This window comes from Hyperoodon ampullatus (assembly GCF_949752795.1).
Source record: "Hyperoodon ampullatus genome assembly, chromosome: 19".
NCBI classification, from domain to species: domain Eukaryota; kingdom Metazoa; phylum Chordata; class Mammalia; order Artiodactyla; family Ziphiidae; genus Hyperoodon; species Hyperoodon ampullatus.
In genome coordinates, this window is record NC_136932.1 from 3,399,455 (window position 1) to 3,418,539 (window position 19,085).

Sequence of the window (19,085 nt, forward strand, 5' to 3'; positions counted from 1 at the left end):
GGAGAGGGTGACAACAAGGATCGTTCTCGGAGGTTATTTATTTTCCCTTCCACTCAATCCCTTCTTCCCCAAATCTCGCCTGCAAGCTGCCTCCAGCCCACGGGGGTCGACAGCGGCCCTTGAGCCCCCAGCCCTAATCCACAGGGCCTGGTTTTCTCATTCATTATTGATCATATTTTATAAATCCAACGCCACACAATTTTTTCCACATTACCGGGAGCCGTGGGGAGGCTGCCCGGCTATTGGCAGAGGGGGCGTCACGTGGGCGGGGTCACGTGGTCCAGAGAGGAAAAAGGGGGTCCTTTTTGGTGTAAATCTGGACTCTAATTCTGTAATATATCAAGGAATCTCGTAAAACCGACACTAAAACGTCCCTGCCTACAAATCATCCGGCCAAATTATGAGTTCATTGTATTATGCGAATGCTTTATTTTCTAAATATCCAGCCGCAAGTTCGGTTTTCGCTACCGGAGCCTTCCCCGAACAAACTTCTTGTGCGTTTGCTTCCAACCCCCAGCGCCCGGGCTATGGAGCGGGTTCGGGCGCTTCCTTCGCCGCCTCGATGCAGGGCTTGTACCCCGGCGGGGGGGGCATGGCGGGCCAGAGTGCAGCCGGCGTCTACGCGGCCGGCTACGGGCTCGAGCCGAGTTCCTTCAACATGCACTGCGCACCCTTTGAGCAGAACCTCTCCGGGGTGTGTCCCGGCGACTCTGCCAAGGCGGCGGGCGCCAAGGAGCAGAGGGACTCGGACTTGGCGGCCGAGAGTAACTTCCGGATCTACCCTTGGATGCGAAGCTCAGGTAACGCCGCGCACCGAGCAGTCCCGAGCGGTCCCGAGCCGAGCCGCAGTGGCCCGGGCACATTCCCCGGAAGGCGCCCCCTTCCCGGCCAAGTGCCCCTCTCCGTGTCCAGAGTGCTCCTGGTAGGAGGTCGGCCCTGGGGACGCGGCCCCCCACCCCGAGCCGCGACCCGGCGCGCCGCCCCCATTCCCGTTTTTGCTTGGTGCTCTCAGGCTCGCTCTGCTTCCCTAGCGGAGCCCTCTCCGCCGACGCCGCGGCGCTCTGAGCCCCCAGCCCACCCCACCCCCCACCCTTCCTCCCGGCCTTTTAGCTTTAAATATTTATCAGCCGCGCCGGCACGGGCTGGAGAGGAGGCCGTTTGTCTTGCGGAGGAAGACTGGGGTTTGCGGAGAACAGCCATTAGGGTCTCCCCCTCCCTTCTCCCTTCCCCAGCCGGGGATCTCAGCTCTGGGTGTGTCCCCCAGCCCCAGCTTGGATAAGGTCTAGGGGAGGGGGCTGCAGCGCTGAGCAGTTCTCCCCTCCCCCTTTCTTCCCAGCCAACCCCGCTCCCCCATTATTCCCTTCTGGACAATTAGAGGTGGGCTCTAGAGGCCTGGCGGGAGGAGGGGGTGTGAGAGGTGATGAGGATTCAGCCAGGGACACAGAGCCAGAGAGGCAGGTGGAGAGAGGGGGTGCTGAGGCCAAGAGAGAGCAGGCTCCTGACCCCCAGTAAACTCGGGAAGCGGGGAGGCAGGAGAGCTAGAGAAAGGAGCGGAGGCCTCAGGGGAGTACAGCTGGCTTCCTCAGGTGCCCTTCCTAGCACCCCTGGAGAAGCGGCCGGCTAGTTTGCAAGTGTCGTTCCAGAAGGGTGGAGGTCCTCTTGGGTGAGAGGCTAGGACTCCAAAGAGTCAAATTAAGAGTTAGAGAGCGCAGGCCACCGAGGAAGCTGCTGCAGGAACCCCAAGAGACCAGGGGCTCCGTGGGGTCTCCTGACAAGCCTGCCCCAGACATCCTTCATAATGTTGTCCTGGACTCAGAGGCCAATCGCAAGGTGCAGAAGACCCAAGACTTGTGTTCGGAAGCTCCCAATCCAGCCAGGGTTGAGGGCCAGGAGAGCCCAGCTCTTACACTTTCAGTATTAGTGGTCATGGTCCCCATTACCTGCTTCATAATTCAACTGCCTTTCCAGCTGATTTATTAAAGCCCCAATTTTTCTGCTCATAAACATTTCAGCTTGGCTTTTATCTGACTTGAAATTAGGGCCCCTAGCCCCTCCTCCCACTGTCTCCTTCCTAGGAGGGCTGGCCCCAGCACCTCCCCCAAGCCTCCTCAGGGTTTGGGGCCTAACCTGGGAAGCTCTTCCCTGCCCTTCAGCCCCGACCGCCAGATACTGAATGTTCTACTCCAACCCAGGCTGCTGTGTCTCCTCTCCCTCTGGAGGAGGGAGAGGAGGCCTGGAGGCCCAGAGGTTGCTTTGGAGGGCTGGGTTGTCTGGGCAGGTGGGCAGGCAGGACAGCCTGGCCCTGTCTGCACCTCAGCCACTCACTGGAAAATAGTCATCAGAAGGCAGTTGCTCTCCAACTGACTCCACGCTCCAAGGAAATCTGCAAATTCTCACCTCCTCCTCATTCCACAACAGGCTGGGGGAGGAGGGAGACTGGACCTGTGAGGCTCTTTGTCTCCTTTTCTTTTGGGGAAAAGCCCTCAGGCCAGGCCTAGAGTCCCACTCCAGGGTCACTTGCATGGTTTCTGTTGTCCTGTACCCCGAAAGACCATCAGAGTCAGCATGCAAAAGGGGAGACTTGGGGTTCCCGGTCCCGGAGGATTAACTGCCTTTCACCCACATACACCCCTTTAGGCACAGGGCGTTCAAGAGCCAGCAGGTTAGACCTTGTGTTCAGAAGCCCTAGGCTAGAAGACTTCCTGGGTGGAAGATGGGAGTGTTTGCCGTGGGAGGCCTGTAGAAAGGTCTGCACGTTGAGGAAAGATGGCAGGCATAGGCTGGGGTATGGATAGTGACGATTTGATGTCATGGGAAATAGGCTTTTCCAACCCCCGATGCCAAACCGCATACAGGGTCCAAGAGCGAGGTGAGCACTCCCATGGCTCGTTCCTCACTCACTGATTTTTCTCCTGCAAATAACCTGCGCAGGGACCGACCGCAAGCGAGGTCGCCAGACCTATACCCGCTATCAGACCCTGGAGCTGGAGAAGGAGTTTCACTACAATCGCTACCTGACGCGGCGGCGGCGCATCGAGATCGCGCACGCGCTCTGCCTCACCGAAAGACAGATCAAGATCTGGTTCCAGAACCGCCGCATGAAGTGGAAAAAAGAGAACAAGACAGCGGGCCCCGGGGCCACCAGGCAGGACAAGGCCGAGGCGGAGGAGGATGAGGAAGAGTGAGGGACAGAGAAAGGGCAGAGGAAGAGAGACGAAAAAGGGAAAGAGAGAGAGAAACCCAGCTCTGGGAACTGAACCAGGAAACTCAAGTCAAATAGGGAGGGGAAAAAAAACTATTTAAATAGAAAGCAGTTAATTTTTTTTTTAAGGAGAGAAGGTGAAATTTTGTTTTCTTAACACTGAAAAAAAAATACTACCTATAGGAAAGTCCATCAGGTTTGTTTTGTACAGTATGGGAAGGACGTCATCTACCTGTTCTGTAGCTTTCTGGAATTTGCCTCCCCTTTTCTATGTCGCTCATTGTTAAGGTCTTTGGTAAAATCTTGCTGTTTTGTAAGCCCCATCTTTGACACTGTCTATGTGGTCTGTGGGTCTGGAATAACATGTGTGGTTCCCCGGCTTCCTCAGGAACCCCCCCTTCCCAGTAGCGGCACTGAAGGGGCCTTCGGGAGCCCCAAGGACCCACCAACTAGCTCAAGTGTCCCCTCTGTGCACCTGGCCTGCCCGCTACTCCTTGCTCCCACCAGCCCCTGTGATCCTCTTTGCATTCTATGTGTATCTGAAGGATGGAGAAATAAAAGCAATTAAAAATAAACAGATGCCCTATTTTCTGTGTCTCCCTAAGGCTGGGAGGGGGTGAGGGAGAGTCATGCATCCCAGCACCCATTTGCTCCAATTTCTGCTGCTGGCCCATTTCTTTCTGTGCTGGGGCCTGCTCGTTTTTCTTGTGCCCCTTGCTCTGGGGGCTGCCAACTAGTGAACCTCAGATACCACACACACACATTCCCTTTACATTTTTTTACACATATTGACGCACACATGCACCCAACCACACCTATTTACAGGCTGACACTGCACATAAATAAATATATACATTGTCACACACAGTCACAAACATCCATATTCATATGTTCACAAATAAACATACAGGCATTCACACATCCCAAACCCTGCCCAGAACACATAGTATTCACATTCACTCACACAAGTAAACCCACATTCATACTCACACATTTATACATACCAGGGTACACTCACACACTGGCTCATAAAACACACAGATTCATATTTGCCCCCAAGGAAACACGTCCTTGAGTCCACATGCCCAGTCGCACACATTCACAAAACAAAACAAAAAACAAACCCCCCACAGTTCCACAAACTCTTCCTCATTCAGGCCTTCACACCAGGCTGTGGCTCGGCGGCGCTGCCGCCGAGGCACAAATATAGAGCTGAAATCTGAAGTGCTAGGCCTCAAGCGAAGAAGGAGCGGAAGGAAAGGGAAGGTGACCACCCAAATCCACTCCCCCTTCTCGCGCCGGCAGGCGGGCGGCGTTGGGCAGAGGCCAGGCCGGCGAGCAAAAGCCTCCCGGCCGCCCAATCATCAGGCCTCCAACGTCAGGATGCTCCTGGCTTTCCGCTCGGTCGGCAAACATTTTCCGCAAGAGCTATTCGGTTATTTTATTGCAATTTATTTTACTTTCACTTATTTTAATTTATCTCATTCTAAATTGACCCAGCGGCCCAAGTAAAACTTGCAATTGGGGGAAGAAAATGAGCGCCCATAGCGAGGAGCTGAGCGGTGCAGACTACCCGGCCGCTGTGGCCGCATCCCTGCTGCTCTGAGCCCGGCCGCCCGCCTTCCGCGGGCTGCCTCTGAGCCTTTCTGCCCGCTGTCCGCGCTGCCGGCAACCTGGAATCTTCTCCGGAGTACAGAGGAAGAGAAAAAAGGAAAACACTTGTGTGTGTGGGAGGTTATTTCCTTTCCTGCGTTTGGGCGCTGGTAGCTCAATTCAAAATTCGGGCATATTTCAGGGGACCTGGGAAGCCTGGGGTGAATCTGGGTTGTTGTTTGTCCCCAAAACACCCCCTTGATTGAGGGATAAATACCCAGAGGACGGTGCCTAGGTAGCTAGACCTGCGGAGTTGATTTTTAGTATCTTTTCGATTATAAACCCTGGATTATTTAAATTTAAAGATTGGGCGTCGGAACAAAGAAGAGGAAGAGGGTTGGAAGGAAGCGTGTTGTAGGAGAATCTGTTTAATCTGAATTTGTCAGTAAAAGGCTCCTAAGCCTTCAGTTCCCTCATTAACGACCGCAGGAACCCCACCCCACCCCACCCCCCCGCAGAGCACAGGGAGTTGTCCCTGGGAACCTGGGCGTGTGGGCATTTGGGTGGGAGAGTCAAGGGTCCGGCTTTACCCTCCTCGAATTTCTGGGGTGCAGAGGCAAGCATCCAGTGGCTAGAGTGTCCGCCTTGGCCCCCATTAGCCTCTTTGGGGCAAAAAGTAGGCCCTAGGAGATCTAGGGCCCCACACTGGCAGTGCTACAAGCTTCACAGGTGGGGTTCCCGCCATCTATAGTGCTCGGAGTGAGGGGGCATTCAGAGGTGGAAAAGGGGGCACTGAAGCTTTCATTTTGCCCTGATGCAAGTGGTAACTCTGGACACTAGCTGCTGCTCCTAACTCACCCCCAGATTGCCTTAGAATGGTCCCTGTGTGGAGGTTTTGGGGTGAATTTTTACTAGAAAAGGGGGACAGAACTCCTGTGAGAATAGGGAGGCTCCAAAAAGAACCCCCCTGCCAGCTGGATGCTTGTGCCTCCTCCGCCTGATTCCCCACACCCCAAATCGCACCCCTTCTCAGATTGGGGTTTCCCCAAAAATCGAGAAGGAGAAGAAAAGAAGATGGCGACTGAGAAAAGCGTTGCTGGTGGAGCAGCCATGAAGAAATGCAATAAATTCCTTGTTGTTTTATGAAAATTTACAACTTTGTGATAGAAGTTTATGAGTGGTTGAATCCAGCGATTGGCCAGCGCCGGTCATGTGGCCGGGCGATCGTGAACATGAACTTTTTATCATTTCCCTGGTGGTTATAATGCAGCATTCTTTTGGACACCACACCTAGGTCGGAGCACTGTCGCCCTTCAGGGCTCCAGCCTCTTGATATTTTTATACTTCAGTATCAGCTCGATAAAGCAAAAGAGAGAGAGGAAAAGAGAGGGGGAGAGGAAAGAAGAGAGAGAGAGAGAGAGAGAGGGAAGGAGGGGTGGGAATTACACAAAAGAGAAAACCAAAAATAATTTTAATTTCTAAGTTAATTTGCTTGCTGATCTGGGATTTTAGTCATCATGGAGGGTAAATGGACAATCTGCCCAGGACTGCAGCCTGATACCATTTTTCAAAGCCAGAACTTACTCCATTTTCTATGCATATATCAGAAAAGCGAACACCCTCTCTTCCCAAGTCAGAGAAGGGGAAGCAACGGCTCTCAGGTTGGGACAATATTATCTGGAAGATGAAGAAGAAACCGAACGCTCTCTCTCTCTCTCTCTCTTTTTTCTTTCCTTTCTCTCCACCCCCTTCAATCGGAGGAAAGAAATCCCAAGCTCTGCAAAGGTAAGGGAGATTCTACAATTTCTTCTCATTCTTTTGTATCGATTTTATAGGGGGTGGGGCTTGGGTTTGTCTCTCTCTTCCCCCCCGCCTAGACGGGGCTGAACCCCACCTTTGGGCGCTGCAGAGAGAAGCTTCTCAGGACATTCGGTGGCCGAGAGGAGGGGTGGCTGCTTCCTGGAGGGGGAGCGGGGCAGGGAGACGGGAGGAGGAACCGAAAGGGGCCACGGAGGCGAGCTCTAAGTCGCCTTTTTAAGCTGGGAGGAGAGGTTTAAGCGAGAGGACTGCAAAAGAGAGGATGGGGCTGTCTGGGCTTCGGGACGCCGGCAGAAGCCGGTTGCGACGGCCTCTGTGGGTTTGCGCCCCTCCCCCTCCCCCGTCCTTCTCTTGTTCCGGCCTCCCCCAATTGCCCCCGCGCAGTTCTCTTGCCCGGTGCGGGTATCGGGTATCGGGTATCGGTGGTTTCCCGGCAGCACTGGCACGAGGGGCGGTGGCGCTGAGGGACGTCCTGGTCTCTGGGGGGCCTGGAATCTCCGCAGAGGCCAGCGAGGGCGAGGAGGCGTCTAGAGAGACACAGAAAGAACAATTCACAGAGAAATACTCATTATCTCCCTTCGGAGATATTTCTGAAATTAAAGGGCTGTGGGTGGAGGCACCCAAATCGAGGGAGACCTCCCAGGAAGCGTGCCTGAAAATGCCCAGGTCTTTCGCCACTCCCGCAGGAGGCAGCCTCGCTCTGCAGAGAGACAATTTTGTGGTTTTTAAGGCGGTAGGTTACAGCGTGTTGATTTCTGTGCAATATTGGTTCTATTACTTGTGTTTTGTTGGTATGGATTTCGGTGGAGGAGAAAATTGCCGTGTGTGTCTTGATGTGGAAACATTTCAAACTTTCCTAGATCCAAATGTGGTGATTGTGAAGAAGCTGTTTAACACGTTGTTTTAGGCATGTAAACAAAAGAGAGAATCAAAAACAAAAAAGAGAAGAATAAAATTAAAGGAAAATCCCATTAGGGGACCTGATGGTGTCCGGACCAGAAAGCTGCCTGGCACTGAGCTCAGACAGCTAATCCTGTCCCTCCGGCGCCTGATTTCATTCCCCAGCCAGGCCTCCGGGGGCGGGGGTAGGGGGGAGAAGAACCGCTGGTGGGGTTGAAAAAGGCACAAGTCGCTAGGTTAGGACTTAAAAATAGAGAGGGCTTCTGGGGAAGCTGCCAGACGACAGATAAGGGACTTAGGGCGCGGAGGGCAGGAGAGACTGTGATTTAGTTGGGTTTGCAGGAATAGGTGATTGCCTTCCTCTTTTTAAAGACCAGATGCAGAGCATTCAGCCTCGGGCCTCTGGTTGCCCAGGGATTTGGGGGTCTGGATGTGTGTAGGGGGATATTGGCCCTCTCAATCCTGAGCTTGAGAAGAGAGAAGCAGCCACTTGTGGCGCTGGAGGGGGGCCCCTGGAGGCACAGGTAGATGCCCTCGAAGCAGGCCCGGAATGGGTGCCTGAAGGGACTCCTCGGCTGCGTAGCGAGAGAAGTTCTCGGCCAGCACCCACGGCACTAAGAGCCTATTCTCAAAGGAAAAATTCCCCAAACCCACCCAGACTAGACTAAAGGTCTTTTTCTCCTGTAGTCTTGGCGGGGTATAAATCATCCCTTAGTTTGCTCTGACCCAAATTATGCGGTTTGCTGCCATCTACCGTCCATTTGGAGACATGCGGCTTCGGCACCGAATGCCCCGCGACACTGCCTGAACCATGCCCGACGACTGGAGCCCCCGCCGCTCTGGTTCGGCGGGATTCTGGGGACGTCGGCCCAGATTGACGCTTTCCGCTGGATCTTGGTTCCCGCCTGCCCGCGTGTGAATTGGAGGACAAGCGTCCCCTCCCCCTTGTCAGCCTCATCCCAGCTCCAAACCTGGCGGCTGGCTGAGGGAAGCGGCTTATTCTAGGGCATATTTTAAAAGGACTAATACTTCATCCCGCGGGCAGGGGGCCCTGAATCAAAGGATTGGGGGGTCAGAGTCGAGAGCCCTCTCCCTGCTATACCCCTCCAAGCTCAAGAGGGGATCACCAGGGCCGCTAGGGAGATCCGAGGCCAAGGCTGTTCAAGGTTTATTTGGTTTTCTTTTCGGCTAAGGGAGGGGTCCCGCAGGGGAGGCGCTGGCCCGGGCAGTTCCACTCGGTTGTCAAAAGACAAACCGAGTCTGTGTTCTCCGCGTTTGGTGGTGGGTCTTGCCAGTTTCTTGGCCATTTGAGTCTGTGGTGAAGGAATTGAGCCGAGTTTTCTGGAAACTGTTGGTGTCTTGCAAGTGAGTGTGGGTCACCTTCCCTATTCCCGATCATTTCAAGCGAAATCAACACAAATATGATCTGGGAAAAAACGGGGAGTGGGAGTGGGGATCAATCAGTAAGGAACCCAACCATTGTAATTTCCGTTCCTGCCGGGCCCTTCATACCCACTTAAGCCGACTGCTTTCCCAGAAGCGGGTGGCGAGGGCGGGGGTACGCGCCGCTGCCGCCGAGTTTGAATATTGGCCCCTGTTTCACGGGTTACTGATTAGCTCGGGCTTTCAAGCCGCAGGAGGAAGCTCTGGCCGCTCCTTTCAAGGTGCTGTGGGCCCAGTTCCTGGGCGGGGGCTCCAGGAAATTGCCTACGGTGCCAGGCAGGCCGAGGTGTTACTAGGGTCTGGCCCGGAGCTGCCGAGGTCGAGGGCCCCAGCGGTACTGGGGGCAAACGCGGGGGCTGCGGCCCGGAGCCTTTGGCGCCTCGCGAATCTGGGCCGCAGGAGCAGCCCTTTCAGCTCTTCAGCAGAGAGTGACTTTCTGGCGGCTAGAAGGCCCGGCCCAGTGCCGGAGGCCCCGAGGGAGCGCTCTGGCCCCGAGGGAGCGCTCTCGGAAGGTTTTGGGCCCCTCGGAGGTTTTTTTCTTGTGGACAATCCGAAGGACAGATGGGGAGGGTAAGGCGGCTGGTATCGAGGATTGAAACCCTTAAGGGCTCTTAGGGTGCCCAAGGACCTGGGGAGAGGGAGCTGAGCTGCCGCTGCTCCCCGCTCCATCAGAGAAGATGCCGTTCATTTGCATAATGGAAATGTCTTTGTACTGTGCTTTAGACTGGCCAATTTTAAGGCAATGTTCTCTCTGAACAGCTCTCAAAGAGTGGGAGAGGCCACACTGCTCCCTCTGGGAACATTTGTGTTCCCCAAAACCACAGAATCACAGAGTCTAGGGGAAGAACTGGGTTGAGATGTTTGAATTCACCCCACCCCAGTCACAGTTGGGAGTGGGGTGGGGGAAGTTGCCCACAGTCCTAAGAGCTGGGGGTGGGGGGAGCTTTGCAGCTGAGAGGAAGTGGGAAGCCTGGACAATGTCTCAGTCCCCTCCCCTCCACACACCTACTGGCAAATATCCTCCCTGAGATTACCGGTGCAGGAGAATTTTACTCCAGAGCTGAACACAGCTTAGACTTTTCCCTGGGAGCTGGAATGTGCGTGCGTCCACAGGACCACAGGGTCACAGCTCAGAAAATTACAATTATAAATCCTGCCTGTGGGATTTCTATGCAACCCTTCTGTCGTGTACTCAAGACTTAGTACACATTTATATCCACCTCTCCATACACACACTTCCTCCTCGTTGAGCAGGGGGAGACACCCCAGACCTGCCGATGGCTGTGCCCACTGTGTATTTACATATTCCCCCTTGGAGACAGACAGACGGCAGTGGACCGAACCACAGACAGATTCATAGAGATCTGGCTCCAGAAGCCAGGCGGCCTCTGGCCCGGCCCTGCCTGCCTGCTCTTTCTCCCAAACAAACGGATCAGACGAATAAACGCTCATAAATACCTCTGGGCTTAGATAAGAGCGATGAGGCGCTATTTCCTTTCATGCCGGACTCCAGGCGCCCAGGCTCTGCCTTTGCGGCTCCATCTCACGACAGGCAACCTGCAGAGGTGAGGTTAATTTGGGGCTATGACTCTAAGGATAAGGCGATTATCCTCGTGTTTCTATCACAGGGGAAGACTTCCTCCCTCACCAAATCTTATGTTATCCAGGCTTCATGGAAAAGCCCACACCATCCAGTCCTAGATGAGGACATTGTGGCCAGAGAAGAGGCACAGAGGGCTGAGGCCCAAGGCCCCGCCTCAGTAGCAAGGAGGAGGAAGGTACGCAAGGCACTCTACCCACCTTGCTCCTCCAGCCCAAATGTTCCCCATTCCTCTCCAGGAGTGGGCCTAACCACAGCTGGATTCGAGCACTTATGACTCTCCATCATTAGGAAGCTTGAGTTTATTTTCGTAAATCTTGACAAAACCCCCCAAAGAGTTGGGCTAGGAAGTGGTTGATGGGACAACTGGGAATAGCCACTTAGCCATGAAGTTGCAGCCCAGAAGTTGTCCTGAGTTCAGGGAGCCTTGGAGGCCACTTTGCAAGCAACCAAGTTCCCACCCTTGGTCACCAACTTCAGCCCTCTACCTCTTTTCTTAATGTCTTGTGCCATCTTCAGTGGGCAGAACTGTCTCATAAAAAGGAGCCCAAAGAACAAGTCAGAGAAGGGTCAGCCCAGCCCCTTCACCATCAGGTTTTGTCCCCCACCCTGGCCCATTCCTGGGCCCAGGTCCAAAGGCTGCCACCCTTCATGCCCGGTCTCCACGTGCACATTGGAATGTTGAAAATACACCATGGCTGAGTCTTCCAGCCTGCCTCCAATGCTCATTTTCCTTAGATGAGAGAGAGAGAGAGAGAGAGTCAGAGATGTACACACTCTCTCACACCAAAGCTTGTAGGCAGCAAGCTGGTGATACAAACATGAGACGTGGTAGGGATTGTAGAGATGCTGAGAGACGAACAGAAGGGTAGTGAGCATCTGGAGAGGGGATACGGAATGATAGAATGATAGTTGTAAGCTGCCTGCTGCAACCCCAGGAGGACCCAACCCCCCTCCCTCCTTATAAAACTAAACAAAAACCAAGTCTTGAGAAAGGATTAATTTTAAAAAGAACTGCCAGCTTCTGGAGAGACCTGGAAAAGGAGCAAGGGCTCCTCTCTTCCCAGTGGTCTCTGATTGTCTCCAATATCAGGAGGGTTTGAGGACCCAGAACCGGAGGAGGGAACAATTTCTTCCCTGAACCCAGACTTACTGAAACACCTTTGATTCCTAAGAATCTATAGCCCAGTATATTCTAATGTCTTTTGGGGTAGGAGGTGGGGTGGAGGGAGGGTTGCAGGCAGGATAGGGATCAGACAACCTAGGTTGGAGGATGCCTTTCACCCCTCCTCTCCCTATCCCCCTCTTCCCGGTGCCCCTTCCTGTGCCAAGAGCAAGCAGTACATACTAGAACCAGGCAAGATGTCTTGGGCAGCGGCAGCGGTAGCCTTCCCAGAAGCTCCTAGCCTAGCTGCACAGCCAGAGGGAGAAGCTTAGCCTCAGACCCTGCTCCCATTTCCCGGCCTTCTGGGTCCTCTGGGCAGCAGGCTCTGGCCTGTCTCTCAGACCATAAGAGTTGCAGAGAAGCAGGAATAATAAACCCAGGCTTGGAGGAGATGGAGTAGATCTGAGAAACAGGAAAAACGTTTTTCAAAACCTGGGAAGGAGAGGGTTTCTTCTTCTTTGCTTCTCGCTTTCTGAAAACAATGCTGATCAGTGGAGAACTCTTCTCCCCTTCTACTAGTACAAACCCCGAGAAACCAGCCTTCTCCTTTAGTTCTCTTCTAAGGAGATTGAGACTCAAGATTCAGACATTTACCCACCTTCCCTGGAGGGAATAACCCCTGCCTTGCCTAACCCCAAGCAAAGCAGGGGTTAACTTCTCTGAAAACACAATTAACTTTTTCCTATTCTGCGTGGGGAGGGGAGGGATGTATTTATTTGATCACTGGGGGATGGGGTGGTATCAATCCAAGGGCTCCCTCCTCCCTCAAAGGCACAGACGCCTCTTTCGCAGACCCTGCGTAGGTGGAACAGGACGCGTTGTGCTGTTGGGGAGAGAGACAGAGAAAGCAGAAGGAGAAGAAGGAGGGGGAAAAAAAGGTTGATAGGTTTGTGCGCGGGTCCCTAGCGCGGGCTGCGCTCCTCCTGGGTGCTATTTGACAATTCCTGCCTCTGCCATTGGTCAGTGTTGGATCAGATGGTTGTATTTCCTTCTGGCCCTCACTGGCACCTCGCCATCCCCCCTCAGCTAAAACCCAATCTCAGATATACTACTAATAGGCGCGGCGCTCGGACTATAAAACACAACAAATCATAAACCCGGCGGAGCAGCAGCGGCCACGCGCGCCTCCCCTCCCAATGAGTTCCTATTTCGTGAACTCCACCTTCCCCGTCACTCTGGCCAGCGGGCAGGAGTCCTTCCTGGGCCAGCTCCCGCTCTACTCGTCGGGCTATGCGGACCCGCTGAGGCACTACCCCACGCCCTACGGGCCCGGGCCCGGCCAGGACAAGGGCTTTGCAGCTTCCTCCTATTACCCGCCGGCCGGCAGCGGCTACGGCCGGGCGGCGCCCTGCGACTACGGGCCGGCGCCGGCCTTCTACCGCGAGAAGGAGTCGGCCTGCGCGCTTTCGGGTGCCGACGAGCCGCCCCCGTTCCACCCGGAGCCGCGGAAGTCCGACTGCGCGCAGGACAAGAGCGTGTTCGGCGAGACGGAGGAGCAGAAGTGCTCCACCCCGGTCTACCCCTGGATGCAGCGGATGAATTCATGCAACAGTGAGTGAGACTTGCTGCGGCCGCCGCGACCCCCACGGGCCCCCCTCCCGGAGACAGAGCTAGAGAACACCCCCTTCTCCTCCAGAGAGAGCGTCTCGGGTCAGAGCTTAGGGAAGACCGGGCGCCTGCACCGGTCTCCCGCGCTGCCCTCCCGCCCTCAGGAGTTGCAAAGTTTGCAAAGTCCCAGATGCACTCCGAGTCAAGGGGAACGAGTGGGTTCTCCCGGAGCGCCAGGCCGCAGCCGGGATCCTGGGTCAGGGAGGCGGGCAGGGGCCGCAGTCACTGGCTGGGCTCTCCCTGTCGCCCCCAGCTCTGGTCCGATCCCCCATCCCAAGACTGTTCATTAAAAACGGAGTGCGTCATGGGAAGAGGGGCGGCGTGACGCTGGCGAGGGAGGGTTGAGTCTGTCCCGGACTGGTTTTCCCTGGGGGTCGGGGGCTGGGGAAAGATGAGGCACCAGGAAAGGGGTGGTAGTCAGAGGAGGGGGGGAGAATAAGGAGAAGAAAGAGAGGGAGCGAGCGGAGGGGAACAGAAGGAGAAGCGGGCGCCGGGATCTCAGGTTGGATTATTTGTCGGCCTTAAGTCCCCAATTGATGTCCATTAACGGGACACGAAAGTGAGGAGCCCTTAATGCCGATTACGGATCGATCTACGTCATTACGGATTAAGGGCCGGAATCCATCACAGGAATGGGGGGGGGGGGGGGAGCCAGATGGATGGAAAGAAAAGATGCGGCCGGGAAGAGACACACCTGGCCAGTGCTTTCCCAGCCCCTCCCCCTAGGCTCAGGTGGGATTTAAAACTGCTCCTCCCATCCCCCCACCAAGAATCTAGACAGAAGGCATAAGCCTAGGAGACCTGGAGGGAATCTGGAGGGGGCGCTGGAGGAGTGAGGAAGGGAGGGGGCAGGGAAACAGGGAGAGTGGAGGGCATCCCGGGACCGGCTAGAGTCCCCGTTCGAGGGTCGAATGGGGGAGGGGGGCTGTGGCCCTGGTGACCCCAGGCCTCAGCATCTCCTCCTCTCTGCGTAACAGGTTCCTCCTTTGGGCCCAGTGGCCGGCGAGGCCGCCAGACCTACACGCGCTACCAGACGCTGGAGCTGGAGAAGGAGTTTCACTACAATCGCTACCTGACGCGGCGGCGGCGCATCGAGATCGCGCACGCCCTGTGCCTGACGGAAAGGCAGATCAAGATCTGGTTCCAGAACCGGCGCATGAAGTGGAAAAAGGAGAGCAAACTGCTCAGCGCGTCTCAGCTCAGTGCCGAGGAGGAAGAAGAAAAACCAGCCGAATGAAGGCGCTGGAAGGGGGCGGGGGGACGCGAAGGGAGAGGCCTTTGGGGAGCCGAGGGCATCGGAGAGCCCCGAGAAGGCTCTGCGGGCGGGGGAGCCTGGGGACCTGCTCTCCAGCGCGCGACTGGCAGGGCCACTGCTCTCCGGGACGCCCCCGCCCGCAGAGCTCTCGCTGGGCGCTGGGAGGCCGCGCTGCCTGAGCCCAGCCAGCACCCCAGCGCCCCCTCCATCCCCGTGGAACCTCCTCAGCCCAAAGAGGCTCCCCCGTGAGAACTGAGGGCCGGACTCACTTGATGTTTCCTGGAAGCAGAGCAAAATGCTCTTGTCCGTGTCGCGTCTCATTTCGTCCATGTCCCCCGTGCACGGTTCAATGGTAGATTCGCAGTCCCCTCAGCGGGGGCCTCGAAGACTCCCTGACCCCAGACCTCTCTCCCAGCCCCTCCCCAAAGCCACTGGAAGGAGCACATACTACCTAGAAGTAAGAAGAGGAGCCTCAGAAGAAAACAAAGTTCTATTTTATTAATTTTCTATGTGTTGTGTTTGTAGTCTTGTCTTAGCTCTGGACGTGAAATACTTCGGTAATAATATTAATATTATTAATAATGATAATAATAATAATAAAGACGTAAAACCTCGCTGCTGGGTCACCTCTGCTCCTCCCCTGCCACTCCCCGACCCCCACCGCCACCCCTGCGTCCCCGTGCCGGAAACTCCGCAGCAGAGGCAGGAGCCCTGGTCGGCCCCAGAGGGCCAGACGCGGCTCGGAAGTTACAGTTGCGATAAAGGCTGCAGCGGTTCGGCCCAGGCTCCAGCGCCTCGCCTCGCAGGTGCTGAGGCTCACAACAGCCTCTCCTGGTGCGGAATTGGGGGACGGAGAAGGGCCGTTTCCCTCTTAGTCTCTAGCATTTCCTCGTTTGTCCGTGGCACGAGGGACGCCACCGAGGCCCTCTAGCCCGGAGCTCTTGCAGAGACTGAGCCAGGCGGGTCTCAGTGCCTCAGCAGCGCTGTCCTGTCCGCAGGATCCCCAAGGCCCGTGGTCTTTGGCCTGCCCACATGGCTTGGTCTCCGCCGGCCTTGGCCCTCGGCTCCTGGCCTAAATTGGGGCCACCGGGTATCTATCTCTTTGCTCGCAGCTGAAGGCTCCCGGCACCCGTTCCTGCCTCAAGTAGTAGCTCAGCGACAAGTAGGGGAATGTGAAGCCGCCGGCAGGCGCCGGGCGAAGCGCAAGACTTTCCCCTGCTCTTTGGAGACCTGAGGGCAGGAGGCCAGGTGATGGGGCGGTTCGGTCTCATCCCATCAACCAAACCCCGACCCATTCTCTCCCCACCCCCACCCTCACCCTCGCCCAGGCGAAAAGCTGCGGAGACTGTTTTCCTTTCTTCCTCCTCCCTCTCTCTCCCTTTTTCATTTTTAAAGAAAATAGCCGCCTGGCAGAAGGAGCCCAGCTGTGGCGGTCTTTGGCCGCCCGGCGCGCTCAGCAAGGGGCCGCGGGTCCTCGGAACCCTTTTCCAGGTAAGGAGTGGGCCGCTGGGCAAATTCTGAAACTACCCAGACGCCAGCAAGGGGTCTCAAGTGGGGCATCCCAAGGCAGTAGCGGGCAGCTGGTGAGAAGGCGAAAGGATTCTGCCTTGGTCCCGAACTCTCAGGACCATGTTTACACCCAAACCCCAGCCCCGACGCGGTCGCCTCCACCGTGTTTCTCGCAACTGGGCCACTTAGCCCCAGCCGGCCTCTTCCTTTGGGGTCCCCGTCTTGCTCTGCCCTTCTTCCGTCCGGGGCTAAGGATGAGGAAGAGGTCAGGAGGAGGATTTCAAACTTCTGAGGGAACAAGGAGAAGCGAAGGCTTCTCCTTCGAACCCTCAGCTTAGCCTTACCGGCTCGGCCTGGATGCTGTGGATGGGCCACTGCGTCCCGGTCAGGAAGCAGGCCAGGCTGAGCTCACAGGGGAAAGCCTTTGCAATCATTGTTTTTCACACACATCTTCCAACCTCTCCCGCATTTCCGTCCCCAACTCGGAGACTTGCAAAGCCCGAGTAAGGGAAGAGCAACTCAATCTTTGGTCATCTTATCCAGAGTTGTTATAATAATAATAATAATAATAATAATAATAATGACAGGAAGAAGGACCGATGGACAGACGAACTCCACTCCCGAGAAAGCGGGTAAAGGCTCGATCGGGTTTCTCCTCTAAAAGATTCAACCCTGTGGGTGAGCCTAGGCCGGGTTTCTTTCGAGCCCCGCGGTTGCACGGAGCCGGCAAGGAGGCAGCTGTCGCCGCCATGGCGGTCTGCGGCCCGCGCTCCCGCCGTTCGCCGGGAGGTGGCGCGCTCTGCTCAGAGGCCGCCGCCAACCTTCTCCCTGTTTCTCCCCCTTCTCCTTTTTCCCCCTCTCTCGGAGGCTCGCATTGAATCGGCCCTAACGATTCTCGGATCGTCATTATTTGTAACCATAGAGCATGAATTACCTCTTGAGGTCATCAGCGAGAATTTACGACTGGTCAACAAAAGCACGTGATTCCCTAACGCGCCCCCATCCCCCTTCCACCCCCCCCATATTTGGCCGCATACATAGCAAAACGAAGTACAGTGCATCGCTATAATTCATTAATACATCATAAATCGTGAAGCACAGGGTTATAACGACCACGATCCACAAATCAAGCCCTCCAAAATCACCCAAATGAGCTCGTACTTTGTAAACTCCTTCTCGGGGCGTTATCCAAATGGCCCGGACTATCAGTTGCTAAATTATGGCAGTGGCAGCTCTCTGAGCGGCTCTTACAGGGATCCCGCTGCCATGCACACCGGCTCTTACGGCTACAATTACAATGGGATGGACCTCAGCGTCAACCGCTCCTCGGCCTCCTCCAGCCACTTTGGGGCGGTGGGAGAGAGCTCGCGCGCCTTCCCTGCGCCCTCCCAGGAGCCCCGCTTCAGGCAAGCGGCGTCGAGCTGCTCCCTGTCCTCGCCCGAGTCCCTGCCCTGCACCAACGGCGACAGCCACGGCGCCAAGCCCTCTGCTTCGTCCCCCTCCGACCAGGCGACCCCGGCCAGCTCCAGCGCCAATTTCACCGAAATAGACGAGGCCAGCGTGTCCTCGGAGCCCGAGGAAGCGGCGAGCCAGCTAAGCAGCCCAAGCCTAGCTCGGGCGCAGCCAGAGCCCATGGCCACCTCCACAGCCGCGCCCGAGGGGCAGACTCCGCAGATATTCCCCTGGATGAGGAAGCTTCACATCAGCCATGGTAATTCTCGCTCTCGCTCCCCTTTTTGTCTTCTCGGCTTTCCTTCTCCGCGTTTGGGGGGGGGGGGCGGCGAGGAGAACTTGGCTTTTCCTCAAATATAGATTTCTTCCCTCCAGAGGGGGAGAAGTCTCTAAGAGGGTCCTCACAGCTCAGCTCGGGGGGACAGAGTCAAAGAAGGTCTTTAGCTGGGGGTTGGGGAGGAGTATTTTTAATAATTTGTTCCCAGATTCGCCTTAGGTTTTATTTGCCCAGCTTGAACTAGCTTTAGGATGAAGGGTGAGGTTTATGTAACGTGGGGAAGGGTCCTGCTTTGCCCCCGAAATTTTGAGACTGTTTCTACCAGAGGAGGGGCGAGCAGTAAAACGAGCCTTCCAGGGCAAAAGTGCAACGGTTCTCCTCCCTCCCGGGGTGAGCGACCGCCTGAGCCCGGCGAAGGGTGAGGCACAGGGAGGGAGCAAGAGACAAAGCCGGGCGCATTCACTGCCAGCAGAAGTGGGGGCTGCAGGAGAAAGGGGTGCAGAAAGCGAGCTCAGATGCGGGCATCTGGAGTGGGGAGAATTGGAGCTGCGGTGAGCTGGGTGCCGGGGACGCCTGGGTCCTGCTCCACGCCCCCCTCCCACCCAGGGCCCCCTCCCTTAACCGGAATAACGTTGCCTCGCTGCTCTCTCTGCTCCAGATATGACCGGGCCGGACGGGAAAAGAGCCCGGACCGCTTATACCCGCTACCAGACCCTGGAGCTGGAGAAGGAGTTCCACTTCAACCGCTACCTGACGCGGCGGCGGCGCATCGAGATCGCCCACGCGCTCTGCCTGTCCGAGCGCCAGATCAAGATCTGGTTCCAGAACCGGCGCATGAAGTGGAAGAAAGACAACAAACTGAAAAGTATGAGCCTGGCTACAGCCGGCAGCGCCTTCCAGCCCTGAGCCCGCCGGGAGGAGCCCCGGGCTGCCCAAGAGCCCGTGCTGCTCCCAGCCCCGGCCCCTCCAAGCCTCCCCGCGCTGCCGCTGCCCGCTGGGGACCGGTTCCCACGAGCCTGCCTCGCCCGGGCCTTGTGCTACGATTTTTCGTTTGGTCTTAAGTCTTCCTGTGGCTCCCTCTCTCTTGGACTGGTTAATCTTGTTATTATTGTAATAATAATGATAATTATTATTTTCCCACCATGCTCCCCACTCCCCTCTGCTCACCCCAAATCCGCCAGTGTTTCTGAACGTTCGTGTCTGTGGTTGCACTCCTTCCCCCAGGAAAAAAAGAAACTCGCATGTTTAATGTGAACTTTCCCC

The 19,085-nt window shown here is 56.0% G+C and overlaps 3 protein-coding genes across 3 annotated transcripts; all 3 read left to right on the top strand.

The window, feature by feature from the left end:
* Positions 1-400: 400 nt before the first annotated feature.
* Positions 401-3,777, top strand: HOXB7 (homeobox B7; the record flags this gene model as incomplete). The annotated part of the gene is made up of 2 exons (XM_079725970.1): positions 401-800; positions 2,932-3,777. The coding sequence occupies 2 exons, from the start codon at positions 401-403 to the stop codon at positions 3,183-3,185; spliced, it is 654 nt and encodes a 217-aa protein (XP_079582096.1). The 3' UTR covers positions 3,186-3,777.
* A 9,065-nt stretch (positions 3,778-12,842) lies between these two features.
* HOXB6 (homeobox B6) lies at positions 12,843-15,198 on the top strand. Its single transcript, XM_079726211.1, has 2 exons — positions 12,843-13,272; positions 14,307-15,198. Exons 1-2 carry the CDS (start codon positions 12,858-12,860, stop codon positions 14,564-14,566), a joined length of 675 nt encoding a protein of 224 aa, XP_079582337.1. The 5' UTR covers positions 12,843-12,857; the 3' UTR covers positions 14,567-15,198.
* A 2,044-nt stretch (positions 15,199-17,242) lies between these two features.
* HOXB5 (homeobox B5) lies at positions 17,243-18,728 on the top strand (the record flags this gene model as incomplete). The annotated part of the gene is made up of 2 exons (XM_079724577.1): positions 17,243-17,804; positions 18,481-18,728. 2 exons carry the CDS (start codon positions 17,243-17,245, stop codon positions 18,726-18,728), a joined length of 810 nt encoding a protein of 269 aa, XP_079580703.1.
* Between the last annotated feature and the right edge of the window lie 357 nt (positions 18,729-19,085).